This window comes from Lepisma saccharinum, chromosome 1 (assembly GCF_977018435.1).
Source record: "Lepisma saccharinum chromosome 1, izLepSacc3.1, whole genome shotgun sequence".
NCBI lineage: Eukaryota > Metazoa > Arthropoda > Insecta > Zygentoma > Lepismatidae > Lepisma > Lepisma saccharinum.
In genome coordinates, this window is record NC_139229.1 from 5,464,465 (window position 1) to 5,483,319 (window position 18,855).

General features: G+C 38.7%; 1 protein-coding gene across 7 annotated transcripts in view; it reads left to right on the forward strand.

Annotated features, from left to right (window-relative positions):
• Positions 1-18,855, forward strand: part of Galphaq (G protein alpha q subunit) — an 88,428-nt gene that overhangs the window by 46,532 nt on the left and 23,041 nt on the right. For all 7 annotated transcript variants that reach the window (XM_083128784.1, XM_083128800.1, XM_083128789.1 and 4 more), the window contains 2 exons: positions 12,848-13,032; positions 15,176-15,330. In XM_083128784.1, the coding sequence (XP_082984910.1) occupies positions 12,848-13,032; positions 15,176-15,330 (340 nt within the window). The remainder of the gene's footprint in view (positions 1-12,847; positions 13,033-15,175; positions 15,331-18,855) is intronic.

The following is an 18,855-nucleotide window of genomic DNA, read 5'->3' on the forward strand; positions in this document are numbered from 1 at the left end:
TCTAGTTTCCATGGTGTGTTTATTATAACTCGCTACCCAGTCAAAAGTCCTTGGTTTGATTCCCGGTTGTGTGTATCGATTGATCAATAGATGTAAAACAAGCGACGTAAGAGTACGCGAAACTCAAACGTGAGCATAGCATTTGGTCGATATCGCCGAGATTCTGTTTTTTTTTTTTTTAAATAACCACGATATAATCTTTTACATCATCAAACTCTAGTCCTGGGAGTAGTATATTGGGCTTCAGTTCATTGAGTGGTCAAAGGAGAGAGAGAGTTGATTAGTTGAAAATTCGTGAATGAATGATGCGCGCCAAAGAGAAGTGACGTTGTGAATGAACAGGCGTCTCTAAACATCGACGCAGTAGCAGGTAATGTGGCGTCGTTCTCGGCCGAGAGCGGAGTAGGTCGGGTGTGGTGCTCTAGTCGACCAGTTTGTGTTGCTGGCTGGCGGCCTGCCAGTGTTGCCAGTCGCATAGTCCCGAGATTCCCCCACGTTGGTTAGATTTTGTGGAGAAGTTTCTTATTCTAGGAAAACTGCAGTATTTCTTCGTCTGGGCGTTGGTGTTCTTTGTGATTGCCCCTTCATCAGTTTCATCATGTCATATTCATCTTCGCGATTAGCACCCCGCCCCAAAATGTGGAATTTTTCTAGGGCACAATCTTTCACGCTCCATGTACATTTAGCCATTAATATGAAGTAGCACATTTTCAGCCCAAGAATAGTGAATTTTAAAATGAATTCCCAAGTACAAAATTCTGAAAATTGTAATCAGTGACACTACTACGTGCGTTTTCAAGCATCTCTCTCCAATGAGGCAGTTTATTGTGCAAATTTTAGTTTCGACCCGTGTATAGTTACAAAACCTTGAACAGTGAAAATCTTTTATATTGCACTGAACAATTGCCAAACCTTTTTACAGACCTGCTGAGCTACATCCAACAGTCGTTGAACACCTGTTCATTCGATATGACATTTCACAACAAACCTAATGCTAGTCTCCGTGGCGGAGTGGTTATCACACCGCGCTACGACGCCAAGGAACCCGGGTTCGAAACCCATTCTGTGCATAGGTGTTCTTTTGTGAGTGTCCCTTCAGCAATTCCATCATACCACTCACCCTTATCTTCGCGATTAGCCAAAAGTGGCAGAAATGCCAAGTAAAATGAACCCAATCAATGAGGAAATTGGTCTTGAATTGGTACATCTATTGTAACACGAACGGCTTGATATTAGCTCTAATTGGGTTATTTTACGTCACGTTTATGCCTCCTGGTTTAATCGCGACGATGAAAATAAACAGGCGAAATGAATAATTGGGTAAACGCTATGAAACCGCCCGTGCTTTGGCCAGGATTTTAACCTGGGACGTACCACTCCCACACGAATACCGGCTTGGAAGTAATTCTAAAACTGGGAACCTGCCAAAAGGGTTGCGAGAAGTGTACTTGGGTTATGGTAGTAGAATTATGGAGTGTTATTTTGAAATTCAGTATCGTTTTCTACATTATGCAATGGACCTTTTGTTTTTATTTATTTTATGTCGCTTTTCTGCCATTTTTTGTTGTTAATCGCGAAGATGAAAATGAGAATATTATGAAATTGATGAAGGGACACTCAACAAAGAACATACATGCCCAGGCCGGGTTTCGAACCCAAGCGGCTTTTTGCCGAGTGGCAACGGCAAAGATAATTGTCCACAAGGCGAGAGTGGTAACCATTTGGTCAAGCGGTAACCTTTCTAGCCCCTTTCTCATCGTTTTAGGATAAGCATTTGATAAAACTGACATTTTATGGAGCTAGTTCATTCTTATGTTCATACTTGTTCTTTTAGCGTCTGTTACTTTAAGTGTACAGTGTGCATAGAAAGCCTAATCGGGACTGGACCTACAGTTTAAAGTGAGATACCAACCACTGTGCGTCCCCATCAAGTATCGAATCTGGGATGATGCCTTGATGACAAGGCGACAACGTTACCGCAAGGCCATGGGCAGGTCCATCAGTCAGTATGATATTTGAAAGTTCTCCAGTGGAGTGGAAATTCCAGTAACTACTCTCGAAGCGTAAGAAGGGATGCAGAAACCGGAAGGGTATTTCCCCTTATCCTTCCTTCGAATACCACCTTGGAGCCAGTGAATTTTCAATGTACCCGTTGTTTAGTGTTGCTAGAAATTTGCTTTGGATCTCGTAATTACAACGTTGATATTGGGTACCGTGGCTCTGTTATATGCGAAAATTGACTGAGACCCACGAAGTAGAGTGAAGACCAAAGAGCAGCCAGCATACGGGTGTTTGGTCATACGGGGGTGGGGCGCTTTCAGTAATCAATTCGTGCTACAGGGTACTTTCCTTTTCATGGGCATAATATTCTAGAAAACAGCCCTTTTCCAGGAACACTATTTTGGTAAATATGTCTCGAAATCTTTTTATTAAAATGCAAATTGCTCGATTCTCGGAACTTTTAATTTTTTTTTGCTTCAACGAATCTGCTTGCATTAATGGAAAGAATTTCTGCTGAATCGTAAGGGTGCGTGAGGGCGATTGCCATGTAACTAACAAGTAAGTGGCAGTAACAACTCCCTCCTGGAACATCCCATCGTTCTTGCGTTTCAGGTTACAATAACTTGGCTATGATCTTTCAATTACAAGCAATCTCCTAGCAATCTAGGAAATTCAGGGTTCGAACCTCTCATAACGCTACATAGGTCGGCTCTCTCAATGACTTATAGTACAGCTTTCTCTCTTTGACTTAAACACCTCCAAGCCGTCTCGGTGACTAACTTACGATCTCTCCAAGGTTCCGAATTCGAGTCCTGGCAGAGGCATGGGTTTCTTTATGAGAGTTGTTCATTCGTCTTCATCCACCAGCCAAAAGTGGCGGACAATCTGCGTAAAATAACATTTAGCGTCTCTCGTTCAACGTTTCTTATTCCATAGGCTTCCTAATCAGTTAACGACATCTGAAACGAAGTATATACATATATTCAGTCCATAATCATCTTTTATCAACAACTTAGGAAAAATTGTGCGTAAGTAATGCGATTGTGAAACTGATCTCTGTTTATCTTGGTATTTTTTGTCTTTTTTTTAGTGTGTTCTTATTTTAGCATTAGTTTACTGTTTTTACTATTGTTTCCTTCCGGTTCAAAATGTCTTCTGCTGTACTGGAATTTCAATAAATAAATAAATAGTTGAACCACAGGCAAAAGAGCCTGCGCAGAACCGCGTCTCCTGTGCAGTGTACTCGCGCGTCGAGGAGAGGGCTGGAGTGGAGCAGGCTTCCTTATGGCCCGAGTTGAACTGGAGGGGAAGGTGCACCGAGACTTTTGGCCCAAGATTGTTTTCTTTCTAGGAAGTGTAACAACGTGCTTCTAAGGTTCGGGGGAAATAGATGTGTATTTAGCATTTAAAATGTGTGCGGCGATTGACTGGATTCACTCCAGCGGTAATCTTTTTGTAGTTTTTTTTTTAAAATTGATATTAGAGATTGTTTATAATGCAAAACTACTTAATATAACATCTGTTATTATGAAATCGAGAAATTTCAATAGTTTTCTGCCCTCCTTGATCTTAAAAGCCAAGCATAGAAATAGTTTAGTACAGAGCATTCCCTGACATTCGCTACGAGACTCGGCGGCATGCGGCCCGGCATCAGAGATTGTCTTTCCCGGTGAACGGGTCCGCGACAGTCGCACGCTACAGTTCTGTTTTTTTCGCTCTCCCTGCCTTCGCTCTCTTTCCCTTTCTGTTGACGTTGCAGACTGACGCCAGTATAATCCTCCCTCGGAAGTTGTGTTGTGTCCGTGTGTTGAAGATTGTGGCTTAATATGGCACAACAAAAGTTTACATTACAACAAAGGATTTATCTTGTCGAGTGTTACTTCGGAAAGAGGAATTGTGGAGAAGTGCGACGACGTTTTGCAACGAAATTTCCAATGGAAAGAAAAATGGGGGAAATAAAGTATACAAAGACAATCCGCACACCATCCGTGAATTAAAAGATAGTATTGTACGAGAAATCTGGAGAATTACAGTAGACGAACTTGCACGTGTAAATGCAGATTTCCTTCGGAGATGCCAGGACTCTGTTGCAGCAGAGGGACATCATTTTCAACACCTTCTGTAGTCAAGGTTAGTACACAATATGAAAACTGTAATTTTAATAGCCGACTCTACCGACTGTCGCGGATCCGTTCACCGGGAAAGACAAGCGCTGACACCGGGCCGCTTGCCGCCGAGTCTCGTAGCGAATGTCAGGGAATGCTCTGTATATGTAGAATCAAAAATAGGAAAAATGTTTCAGCTGTTCAGCCCGATATTTCCACTTGTAAATGAAATAATGTCTACTTCCTGATTGAAGTAATATTACCCTCTCATTTTCTATGCATTGTTGTTATTACAAGACAATTGACAAAACCCCTTGATACGCAACATTAAATATTTGATGCACTTTTTGATAAATAAGTGACCGCGAAATCACAAATGTTACTCCTCTCTATTATTTTGTTCCTCAGGTCCTAGGAGTTTAACCAAAGTTAACTTGAAAAATTTAATACACCTGAAAATGGGGGTGGGGGTGGACAAGCACCCCCTTACCTCTGTGTGGTCGACTACAGCTTTCTTCACCGCATGTTCCGGGTTCGAATCCCGATTTAGGCATGTGACTCTTCATCGGTTTCATGTAATACCATTGATTGTAATCGAGATTAAACTCAAGGAGCAGAAAATCGATGTGAAAAAGTAAAATAACACACGGTTCTATTATGAGAGAGAGGTTAAGATTTGAAGTGTAATATTAAGATTAGTAAATGTATTAGGACAAAAAATACACATAAAACGCAATGGGACATTTCTTTTTAAAATTTGTTTTGGGAGAGGGCGATATATTATTTCAGATCTGTGCAGCAGTGGCGTCTCCAAGGGGTAGAGGTCATTACCCCTTTTGAACATCAATGGCAGGAAAAGATGGCAAAATGAGGACTGACTACTAAAATAGTATTTTCGTACCTCCCTTCCTCCTTTTCGAAAATTCTAGGCACGCCACGCTGTGCAGTAAATGTGAGAACTGTGTCGAGAGTTGATGTTGCAGGAAGGTATTTATATGTCGGCAGCCAGCGGTATTCCACCCCCGTGGTATAAGAAGCCGGTTTTCTCCCCCGTTTATGAGATGTTTCTCAGGAGTTGGAAATATTGAAAGTGAGTTCGGATCGATAGCAAGTCTGCGCCGACAGACGGCATTTGGCTCACGAGGGCAAAGGAACCAATAGCCTGGCTGCACGCACATGGATTTCGCTTCCCGAACTAAAAATTTGCGCGTTCAAATGTTCGGGCCCCTTTTCCCGCGTGCGACATGCGTCCTGCGAGCCTGTAACGCATTACATTTCGAGTCGAGTTTGGTTGTTTAATTGGGAATGGAATGGAGGGAGGTTGGTTTTCCGGTATGTACAACCGTGGAGTTGGTATCTGCCGCTTTATCATCGTCATCATCATATTCCGCTGTCACTTGAAGTGCCTTGGCGGTTTACTCTTGATTGCTATGGATGCGCCACCACTTCGGTTATTTGCACTTGATGTGGAACAAGCCGAATTTCATGCCTGGTTATTTTTACGTCACTTTTCTACCTCTCTAGGCTAATCGCGATTTTGAGGATGAATCGTGAAATTGACAGATAACGTAACAAAGAATATCTTCTGAAGCAGTGACACCCTAGTTATCGTGTTCAAATTCCGACCTGGACATAGGTGTTATTTGTGAGTGTCCCTTCATCAATGTCATGTACTCTGTACTCATCCTTATCGTCGCGATTAGCCAAAAGTAGCAGAAAAGCGACGGTAGTTGAAAGTACGCTCCCAATCTCCGCGAATTTTTCAGTCAATCTCAAGTTATGGTAGTTTTTAAACTAAATTAACCTAATACCCCCCTAAAATGACCTTACACACCTAAATTGTTCGCAGCTGTTTTTGTTCTTTATTCTACATCTTACGTTTTTAGGGATTAAATGATGTTGATGTTCGTTGAAAAGTGACCCCCCTCCTCCTGTACATCGCATCGTGCAACCAAGGGAAGGTGGGGGCTTGGAGGTACGCATTCTCGATCTCGGTTACAGTGATGTGATCGGCACCACTCTGCGGCGCCTTTACTCCACGGAATAATACCCATTGAGGAGAGACTGTGAGCCTCCCTCGGCTTGTTGGTGTTCTTCGATTCTTGGTTGTCATTGTGGAAGACAAAGTGAACGAACATGCTGTTTTGACAACTTTCTTACTATTCTATGCCGTCGCTATCATTTTTCTTTTTTATTCCTCCTTTCCTAATCATGGAACGACATAGTATTAGTGTGGTTTATTTCACTTCGCCTTTCGCCTTTGGTAAGTCGCGAAGATGGAGATGAGTGACCTTACACACCTAAATTGTTCGCAGCTGTTTTTGTTCTTTATTCTACATCTTACGTTTTTAGGGATTAAATGATGTTGATGTTCGTTGAAAAGTGACCCCCCTCCTCCTGTACATCGCATCGTGCAACCAAGGGAAGGTGGGGGCTTGGAGGTACGCATTCTCGATCTCGGTTACAGTGATGTGATCGGCACCACTCTGCGGCGCCTTTACTCCACGGAATAATACCCATTGAGGAGAGACTGTGAGCCTCCCTCGGCTTGTTGGTGTTCTTCGATTCTTGGTTGTCATTGTGGAAGACAAAGTGAACGAACATGCTGTTTTGACAACTTTCTTACTATTCTATGCCGTCGCTATCATTTTTCTTTTTTATTCCTCCTTTCCTAATCATGGAACGACATAGTATTAGTGTGGTTTATTTCACTTCGCCTTTCGCCTTTGGTAAGTCGCGAAGATGGAGATGAGTGATGATATGATGGAATTGATGGGTGATCTCTCACAAACACCCATGCCCAGGCCGGGATTCGAACCTGGGACGTCTGACGTCGTGACGCGATGTTCTAACCAGAAGCTATTATCGTACTGTGATCATTCCAATAATAACAGCAAAAAAAATATTGACTGGCGCGACAATGGCGGCGATTGGGGGACAGTTGCCCCCCCCCCCCCAATTTTTGCCACTTTGCCCCGCACGGTGTCCTCTTAATGCTAAGCCTTGTCTACTAAGAGAATGTAAACTGTCCCCCCCCCCGTTTTTGCACCCAATAACGTTGAAATATCGCCCGTGTTTCGATGAGATTTAGCAGCTTCCTTAAGCTGGATTTGCAGATTTATTTAAACGCTCTCCTCATCATTGATCATAAAACACGTCTGCAAACAGCTGGTCTTAAACGTACCCAGTGAACTCGTTGGTCGACTGGGGGGAGGGGGGCTTTCAGTATGCTGTGACGGGCTTTGAGCAGGCTGCGGTTTCGAAGATGGATACGAAAATACAGTAAAACCTGTTATAAACGGTACACGTTGTCCAGGCCAATAGATCAAGAGGAGGCAGAACAAAAAGGATAATCTTAAGAGAACTTTGATAAATGTCTCAAAGGAAATCGCCAGAAATCTGGTCGCGATTTTTCCTCCCATTTGCACAAAAGGTGATTGTCTCTAGTTTCATGTGCTTTCATTACACTTGTCATAGCATTTAAACTATACGATTTTTTTTTTTAGATTACAGAACTTGAAATGATATTTAAAAACTTGCAAATATTTTTTTGTGGAACTGCAAATTAAAAGTTTCTCATTTTATGAAGGTGGACTCTGGACATATCCTTGTTCTTAAGGCGAAGAGCGATAGTTTCACACCAGTGTGCATTTATTTCAATATCGTCATAATGGGCACTTCTACTAAATCGAAACCTGGCTATACCAGAGAGTATACATTTCTCCCCATGTTGCAAGTGGAATCAATTTTTCAAGTTGATTATTAACCTGGACATGATGTTTGAAAAATATGATAAATAAGAATTTTCACATTCCCATGCAGCCGGAGCACGGTGCAGATCACAGCACCTCCAATATGCAGATATCAAGAAGTTAGTGGGTCCAAACTTTTGCATTTTAACCCTTTATATGGTGAACTACAAGAGTCATAACTATTTTTCCACAAAAACTGAAGATACGAGGGTTGCTAGAAAAGTTTCTGCTAACTACCACCAACAGTGACGCTGGTGTTCTGCTATTATAAAAAATCGGAAGAATAGACCTTTTTTATGTTTAAATTATTTTTGATTGTTTAAGCCTATTCGTTTATTTTTCACAGCAGTTTGAAGTAGTTTCGTGTGAGAAATGGAAATTTCTCATGAACACTTTCGGGAAATGATTTTCTATGATTTCAAATGTAGTTTTCACACCTAAACAATGCATCGAGCAACTTCATTTGGCTTTTGGGGATGAAGCACCATTCAATAGGACTGTGTACAATTGGTTTTCCAAATTCCAGCATGGTCTCACATTTCTCAGTGATGAATTTCGTGAAGGTTGTTCACCTACGTCTGTTGGATGAATGTTGATGCTGTGCGTGAAATGATTGAGAGAGATCGGCATGTGACATACCCTGAGATTCAGGCATTTTTGAACATTGACATGAAAGCAAAACATACGATTTTGCCTGGTCATCTGAACATATGGAAACTTTCAAGCCGTTGGGTCCCACACAACTTGACCGAAGTTCAAAAACAGGCTCGTGTAAATTGGTGTGAAGAAATGCTCAAAAAATTCAACCGAGGCAAGTCAATTTTGGTGTACTACATCGTTACTGGGGACGAAACTTGGATCTATTCATACGAACCCGAAAATAAACAGCAATCCACTGTTTTGGGTGTTTCAAAGTCAGCTGAAACCAATAAAAGTTGTTCGTTCGAGGAGTGCTGCCAAGCTATTGATTACTTGTTTCTTCGGTTATACCAGACATGTGGCAACAATTGCTTTAGAAGATTGAAGGACTGTAAAGTCTTGAGTGGTATACAACAATTTGTTTGCCAGAGGTCATCAATGAATTGCGTAAAACAAACCCAAATCGTCGCATTATTCTTCACTACGACAACGCCAGTTTACACTCAACCCACCAAACTGTTGATTTTTGTCCAATAAAAATGTCGAATTAGTGACTCATTGTCCGTACTCACCTGATTTATCACCTAATGACTTCTTTTTGTTCCCACACATGAAATATAAGATGCGTGGTAAGCGATTTGTGTCACCTGAAGCAGTTGTTGACGATTTCCGAACAGTAATTTCTGAGGTATCAGCTTCAGAATGGAGAAAATGCTTTCAAAATTGGTTTGAACGTATGCAAAAGTGTATCGATCTTAAGGGTGAATACTTTGAAAAACAATAAAGCCATTCCCAGAATTTCATTTTTTTTAATATTGATTGCATATACTTTTCCAGCAGCCCTCGTATACTGGGTGTATGAAAAAGGACTTTACAAATTATAAAGAATATAGACTATTCAGAGTATGTACAAAACACCATGAATTGTTAGAATGTAGCAAAACACTTGAAGTTTGAGGTACAGTCTCCGGCAATAAAAATGGGACACATTGAAAAATACTCGCTTCCTTGCAGTGTGTTGTGTGTGTTGCCTAACTAGAAATTGCCACTGAAAATCCAATCATCACCGTATATTTAGGCAATGCACACACTGCAGGGAAGGGTGAATTTCAGGATGTGTGTGTTCCATTTTTTTTTTTGCTGTTGACTGTACATTTGATGCATACGGAGGTGTTGGTACACAATATTGCCATTGTTAGCACCACTTGTCCTCTGGAGCATTTATTGGTAGTTGTGATGAAGATGACTACTTACACAGGTGTAGAACATTCTCGTGTGTTTGTTTGAACAGACGACTTCAGTGTTTGGGGCAGCAAAAGGTCACATCCCTTACTGGAACATGTCCATGCCAACTCAAAGACACTCAGTGAAGAAAAGGTGTATAAGACCTTTCCATTGAGGAGATCATTATAGGCATTTTTCATGTGGACATTCTCTTCAGGTTCTTCATTCTACAAATTGAAAGGGAAAATAGCTCACAATCCTTGGTTGAATATGCTGACACAACTAAGAACTGAGTACTAACTGTTCATTTTTGTTTCCTCCAATAAACCTAATATGGATAATTTGTAGAGTTGAAAACCTTCAAATTAATGTTACCTGAAGCTACACTTTCTTATAGTCGTGGAGGTATCTAAAATTACGAATCTGAAATAAATATATGACAAACAGAAATATTCGTAAAAGCTTATAATGTATGTAGACATGTTTCTCAATAGGACACTTTGGAAAAACAGGTATAAATATCTATAGTTATGAGGCTGATGTGTAGTGCTTTATACAGTAGTTACAGTATGTGTGTTTAAATGTTAATTTTAAGTATGGTAACCATGCACGTTCCAATGTATCATAAATGTTTCAATAATGTAAGCTATAAGAAAGATGACTGTTTCAGGTGAACATTTTGAAAACTATTTCCTTAAATCTAATCAAGCAATATGGACAAAAGTGTCCTGTAAAATCACATACCAAAATAATTTATTTTAAACAAAATTGCCCAAAGTAATATTTATGGTTTATATATCTATAATGAAGTGTGCAACTGTTAAAAATCAATTATGAGTCAACATGTACACATTTATTGTCTACTTCTAATGAAATATTATTGTGTTAAATGTCAAGTGTACAAAAATGAAAGTTTGCCAAAAATGGTCCCATGCATGCATGGAATTTACTGAAGTTGATGTACTTTTAAATAAGAATGTTTTCGTCCCATATTTTGCCACAAGGTAAATAAATGAACTAGTAATTTTGCCTTACTTCGAGGATAATGTAGGCAAGGAAACAATATAGCTTCATTTTGCATCATTATGTAGCAGTGTGGTAGAGAAATGAATTTCCTACCCTTTGATATCACCTACAAAGAACATTAAAGTGGATAACTTACGTTTCATGTAACACTATCTTGAGGTTCACGTAACTTTCCTTCCAAAAAATTTCAACATTACAGTCAGATTTTCCTGGAGAGTTTCCAACAGTTTAAAACATTAAATTTGGACCAGAGAATTGGTTAAAATAGTGAGTAAAGTAGAAGAAAGGTTGCAAAAGGCAGGAAAGTGTGCTGTCAATCCTAAATCTCCTATTTTAAAGTTCTAAACATTTACTCTTCCTGCTGAGTCATTTTCAATGTTTTCAACTCCTGTGAAAACTCAGAGGATTGTTCCGGAAACAGAATCAAAATATCAAAATTTTGCGACAAGGACGACCTGTAAAATACCTTTTTTCAAATATTATCATATTTGTCAGTGTGGCTGCGGTGGCTCAGTCGGTAACGCGTCTGACTACCATGCTAAAGGTCCCGGGTTCGATCCCCGGCAGGTTCAAATCCGGGAACTTTTCTAACGATGGAAGCGGCCCCGGTGCCCACCCAGCGTCGAATAACATGGTTACCTGGGGGAAACCCTGTGGGGTAAAGGCGGTCAGAGGCATGATGCTGATCACATCACCCCCACTCACGACCGGATCAAGAAAGTGTGGGGCGTTACCCCCACACCCCCTATACGCCTTCATGGCATGGTGCTAAGCACAGGGGAGCACTTTACCTTTTTTTTAATCATATTTGTCAAAATGTACTGATTCCATGCAGCCATGCATCAGTATTGTTGTCTTGTTTTTGGTAAAGGCTCCTCTAAACCTTTGGCCAATGTCCGTGAAGCCTTTTATGAATCCCACTCCTTTTGAAAAACCACTATGATATTCCAAAATCTTAAAAAGTACATGTGATTATAACTCTTTCTAGAGCATTTATGTGAATCTTTTTGTGGTTTGCTTTCACTGTTGCCTAGATATTCACAATACTTTCATGGCTATGTAAGCCTATTAAATTTGAATTTCGATAAAAGCCAAGAGTCCAGCCTAACTTTGAGGTTTGTGAATCTCGGTAAGACATTGGTGATGCATGTGCTTTTCTCATGTATTTCATCATTCATGTTGTTGCTGTTAATCCAAGTAAATGCTTAAAATAATAAGTTAATGACCTTTCTCTGTACCGTGTGGCAGCTCTGTGTGAATATTCCCACATGCTTCTATTCAACAATTGTGTAGTGTAAATACGAGGGCTGCGGCATAAGTCATGGCAAATATATTTTTCTCAAAGTTAAACGGTGGCACCACAATATGACATGAGAACATGATACCCATAGTATGTACACACCCCAGTCGATGGCAGTGTGATGAACTGTTATCGTACACAGGGCACTGGTAATTCATTGTTGTTGAGTCAACAGCCATGCCACAATGTGAACAGCATTTGTATATCAAAATAGCAATTATTCAGTGAGAAAATGATGGAATGTGGGGAATAGTGTCCTTTTTTTGTTTCCTGTAATGCTAATATATGCTTTCTGACTTGTAAACACATGTGGCAGGATGCTATCTGTAAGGATGTTTTGCTTGCTTCCCTACTGTACACCTGCTACAAATCATATGCATTGTTTATATATTCCATAGTACCACACACTGCCCCCTTGTATATTTCGGATTTTTGTGCTGGTCCCGCATTCTCGTGAGAAAAATTGGTTGCCATTACTTATGTGTACACTCCCGTTCAAATGTAGTGGCACATTCTTCAACTGTTCAACCTTATAAAGTGTGCCTTTTTAAGTGAACAGGAGTGTACAATAGAAAACATATACAGCAATCTTCTGAAAATTTGATCTAGAAAACATATACATCAATCTTCTGAAAATTTGATCTAATATATCAGCCTGGTACCTCAGATTTTTTCCCTTTCTCAAGAGCCAAAATTTTTATGAAATACATATATATTTTGCCACATTAACGTTAAATATAAATGTACGTAAATATAGTTCAGTGGTTGCATTTATTAAAATGGGAATCTCTCTTCCACAGGTACTGGAGAATCAGGGAAGTCAACATTCATCAAACAGATGAGGATCATCCATGGGGCAGGTTACTCTGACGAAGATAAACGAGGCTTTATTAAGTTAGTTTACCAAAATATTTTTATGGCCATGCAAAGCATGATCAGGGCTATGGACCTCTTGAAAATTGACTATGCAGACTCTTCGAATATAGTAAGTATCCTGTTCACCACTACACAGATTCAGTGGTAATTGATTGGTTGATTGGGGTTATTTAATTCTCTTTCCTGCCACTTTTGGATAATTGCGAAGATGACGATGGCTGATGATGTGATGAAATTGATGAAAGATGCTCACATAGAACACCCCTGCCCAGGCTGTGGTGAAGGCCGGATTAAGGTGGGTGTTATTGATGCTGCAGCATTAGGCCTATTCCTGAAATAGGCCAAGATGAAAACAGACGAGAATTTTCTGAAAGCTGGACATTTTTCTTTTGCTATATAAAACTGAAAATATATCTTAGAATGAAATTTGGAGCCCCAATTTCGGACGCCTAGACACAGCATTACTTATTATACAGTTACTATTATTCTTTGCACTGTGACGTAACTATAACGTCTTTGTGTTTATTGTTCACCGAAGATTTCAAGCATCAGGCTCAATTTCGTCTTATTCCTGCCCTGGCTGGGATTGGAACCTGGGGTCTCTTGGTGTTGTTGTGTGCTGTGATAACCACTCCACTACTGAGATTAGCATTCAGTGGTAATTATTGGATTTCATGGTTTAATATTAGTTAGCGTTTAACACTGGACATGCAAAGACATATGCATGACATTATGGTAGTCAACAAGCACAATTTATGCTAGAAAGAGTGGAGAAAACAATTGAAGAGAATAAGAAAAATGCATGACAGAAGCAGTGCAGAAAACAATTGAGAAACGAAAAGGTTTGTTAATAAACTGTTTGCCCCCCCCCCCCCCCACACAAGCCACAAAGCAAAAAAAAAGACAAATTTAACCTGGGCCTGGTGAATGTTAATCTGCAATTTGCAAAGAATAATAATTGTTTGCCATGTGTTCTTATCATTGCAAATTGATATCTTCTCAAGTTAATTGAAGTAGATGGAAGATGTGAAAACAAGTTCAATCCCTAGTTCCTGGAAGGAATCCACTAGCATTAAAATTGTATACCATTGATACTCATACTCATACTAAACCACAGTGGTTCACACTATTGATAAATTTTATTTAATAACAGTTTTTATCATGATAGGGGAATATTAACAGTTTTTAATTGTAATATTACCATATCAGTCTACCAAAGTTTTGCTGTAAAAGTTTCATAATTTCACATGAGATAATTATTCAATCACAAAATTCATTTCTCCTCACAATACTATTGCCAACGGAATAAGAACTTAACTTTGCATAATTTCCAGGATATTTAGATCCGGGGAAAGTGTCATGTGGTATATTTGAGGACCCTGTGAGATTTCTACACTCCAGAAAAGTATCAACTGTTAACAAACTTTCCAATACCAATACTTCTGATATAATCAGTATCACAGTACTTTGCCACCTCCTTCATTTAGTTAAGTGTGACCGAGTGGAAATGGTGCGACTCACCTTCAGTTTTTCCGTGTTTATTGATAATTATGTGACTGAATGTGGAGTTATTTGACTAGAGATGTGATGAACTCTGTAGTACACGTCATGAAACTCTGAGAACCAGTACACCTGCCAAAGCTATACTTTTGAAGATCTGCTGTATCATAGAATGCATATTATTTCTCTCTCTTTTATTATTTTATTTTAATATCTCGGACAGAATGGCATGTATGTCTTGTTATGTACCTTCAAGGCTGTCGAGGTATTTACCCTGTGCTCCTTGTGTTGTGAGCAGAAGACACTGTGACAATCACCAGTCGTTGGAATCTAAACTTTCTTGTTTGACCTTAATAAGAGGTTTATTCTTTGTGTACGCACAACAATTTACAAACTTCAAGAGCCGCATTGTTTTATTATTCCAGATTTCTTCAGACTCCATTATTCTGCTGCTATAGATATTGTGAGACTGTAGATAAATTTATAGTTTTGTAAATTTCATTGCCAGGTTAACACGTAGGAGTTGGTCTCTAAGTATCCTTCTAACTCTAGTCACATGTCACACTCAAAACTGTTAACAAAATATAAAAAAAGAACAAACTCAACATTACAACTACAGTGTAATGTCCAGGTCGTTACAGTATTAACCATTAGTAGCTCATACAAATATGAGATCTTGTTACTTTGTATCCAGCATATTTATATGTGGTATTAATATTACATAACATTCTAATAATGCATTTTAATTGCAGGAAAAGGCAGAGTTAATTCGAAGTGTGGATTTTGAAACTGTAACAACGTTTGAGAGTCCGTATGTGGAAGCAATCAAAGATCTCTGGAAAGATGATGGGATTCAGGAGTGTTATGACCGAAGAAGAGAGTACCAATTAACAGACTCTGCAAAATAGTAAGTTCTGTTGTTTTTTTTTTATTGCATTTGGATTTCCCGAAGAAGAAAGTGCTTGAAATCTAGAGAGTTTACAGTGAAAGCCTCATACATCAAGAAGTTCACTGTTGTGTTGGATCTCTCACCCTCGTATAATAGTTTAAGTTAAGATCACCAGTTGATAGGCAGTTTTCAGTGACTTGAACCATTGGTTCGAGTTGATTCATTTATTAATGCTTTTTATGTACATGTTGGTAGTAAAGGAGGGAAATGTAAGGTAAGATTGTTCTAAACATTTTTAGTTTATTAGAATGAGATTGTATTCAAGAAAGCAAATTATAGAGCAGAAAATATTTTACAAGAGAAGGAAGTGGAAGTAATCTTAGTAATTTTTTTGTATATGTGTTACTGGACCAGACAATGCTAATATTAAAGTGTGTTAATTTTTTTTTCTAAATACTTAGAATAGTTAAAAGTTGTCAAATGTAAATGAAGCTTTTGCAAATTGTCATTCTATATTCTTTATAGTACAAGGAACATATAAAAGAAAAGTGATTATTCAACAATATGTCCACTATTTGTCACGGGTAGCAACAATGAATTGTGGATTCATATAATGGCTTTATTCCTGCCTCTACATGTGGCATGTAGTTCTGCAGATTGACATGTGGTGGCAGCACTCTTAAAGCAACGTTCTTATGAAAAGAACAAATTGCCTTTATCAAAATTGAAATTGTACATGGAGGAAATGCTGTAAGATCTTGTTCAACTTCTGATGAGGCACTTCCATTCGGTGGTGGTCAGTGTTTCGTAAAGGCTGTTCCAGTACCAATTGGCACAACGGATCTAGTTTCCTGTTAGTGCCATTGATGAAGCACATGTCAGCAAAGTATAGGCACTTCTGAGGTCAGATTGTCAGTGGATGTGAGGAATTAGCGAATGAAATTAATATTTCTCCTACATTGGTGTTCAGGATCCTCACAAGTGAATTGAAAATGCATGAAGTGGGAAAACAGATGGGTGCCTCACAATTTGACCAGAGTCCAAAAAATAGCACTGATATTACCTTGCAATGGGGTTGGGAAGTGCTAGAGCACCTCCTCCCCTATAGTCTGGACATGAGTCGTTGCGTCTATAATTGTATCGTAAGCTAAAGGATCGCTCTTCAGGGTAGAACACTTCTACCCTGAAGATGAGAGGGACGTTAGCTCTCGAAAGCTTGGAATCCTTTCCACAACTCACTTGGTTGATAGACTGAGAGAACCTTTTGATCATTCATCGCCAGGAAAGCTTAAAGACGTACGTGAAGTAACTTTGTCCTCCACAGTACTGTAAATAGTTATGAATATGTAATCACTTTTATTTGAAATGATCCTTGTATATAATGTGTTGTCAAGAGTAAATAGGTTCAGTTGTCTTTATATGTATTGTAAAATGTTTGTCAGTGGTAAGTTTAAGTAGATTTTGAAATTTATTTTTCTACAGAAGATCGTACTCTTATGGTATTTTTCATTTAGTTTAGAATGTCTAATGAGCATTGAAGTGGTATGGGGATATCCTCCAGACTCAGTTGTGTAGAAGAACCTTGCTTAAATGTAACTATGTTAGCAGAAGTAGTTTAAAGTAACAGTATCATTATAACAACTCCATATTAATGTGTAGTATGCTAGAGTCGTTTTCACGTTCAGAAGAGACAACGGCGCTTATGGAGAAACTGCACAGTGTTGCCAATACAGCGCTAGCTCATGTCGGCGGGAAATGATGACCTTCCTTCACAATGAAGGTGTTACATATTTTGTATATATAATGATAATTATATGTAATTATTAACATTAATATTATACTGTGAACGTTACAGTTACCCTTTTTACTATGATCCATTGGGATCACTACACACGTGAGTGTAATGCACGAATATGACACTTCAGAAATCACTTAAAAAAGTAAAAATAACTGAGAGCTCACACAACTGAAAACACTTTTTCGGGAGAGGGAAAAAGTCTAAACAGACCAAAGCAGATCTCTCACTCAAGTAAGGGGAACCTGGCACATGGGTTAGATTAAGTTGCAACCCAAACAAACAAATGAGTTATGGCCCACGTGAACTGATAAGACGTGAATAACTCAAGCAAGGCATGTCATATTTCTATCTTGAAGCCCCATATTTTGTCACGTGTTGGAAAGCCTTTCAAGGGTTAATATGGTGTCTATGAATTTATGTGTACCTTGGAAACTGAACGGTGATCTACATTTCAGTATTAATGTCGACAGTAATGTAAACGAAAACAACCTGTGTATTTGCGACAGCACTAATGTTGATTACAACAACAGCATTGGAAATAATTGTCAATTATTAAATTTAAGTAATTTCAATTCTATTATAACAAACAGCATGAAGTTCATATTTTTACTGAATGGAAAACTTGGTGGTGATTAGCCGGAATGCTGCGGTGAGTCGGCTCAAGATGGCCAGACAACGTCTCCTTACTTCGCGCGTGGTTCGGGTTAAAAAGAAACTCCAAATGCATGGAAGAAATATTTCGGGGAACCTTTGAGTGGTTATAAAAAATAATTTCATTATTTTCTCCACAACTTTGTCGCTGGAAGTTTTTACTTGGAATTACAGAACAAGAAATGGCCAGCGACGACATTTTCTACTGCACGAATATAAAAAATCTCCACATACTTTATTTGAATATTTTTTAATGCAAATATGCTTTAAAGTATTGATAAATTCTGAGTACCACCGTCACCAATGACAATTAAAAAACAGTGTCAATTTTTTTCATAATGAAAGCTTCAATTTTACGGCATGTTTCAACGTTAGGAATGAAAACAATGTAAAAATTGTGTTTTCACGGAAAATTTGCGTTTTTAATTTAGGAATGAAAACAATGTAAAAATTGTGTTTTCACGGAAAATTTGCGTTTTTAATTTATCTAAAATTATGTAAGCAAGTTACCAGTTTTTTGTGTTCACCATCGTATTCTCTACAAAATTTCCTGCAAAACTGCAGGTACCGATTTTACTTTAGCTAAATTTGTAAATCCAGAAATTTGACAACAGCGCGCTCGTATTTCCCATAAGAAAAGCATTGCCCATAAGAGCCCATTGTGTCTTCTGAACGTGAAAACGACTCTAGTAACAAGTTAGTTTCATAAAGTTTGTGTGGTTAAATTACCTTTTGCAAGAAATTAATTTGATGTGGCTCAATGCATTGAAAGAAATGACTGAATGAAAAGGTGCAGGTGGAAGCACTATTTAAAAAAAAAATGAATGCTAGCAAGTTGCATATTTTACATTGTGATTGGCCCTTGTGTGTGCAGATTATGGTTAGGCTTGTAAAATAAACATTAACTTTTATATTACATGTGTATGTTAAATATACAAGACACAGTGGAGAAAAGAGAGAACAGTAAAAATATCAGTATTTATAATTTATCAAAATAGAGGTTTGTGTATAATATAATTTCTAATGCTTCCAAGTTAAGTCACTTTATAACATGTGTGGGATTCTCTGTAATGATTTTTTTAAAACATTTTATT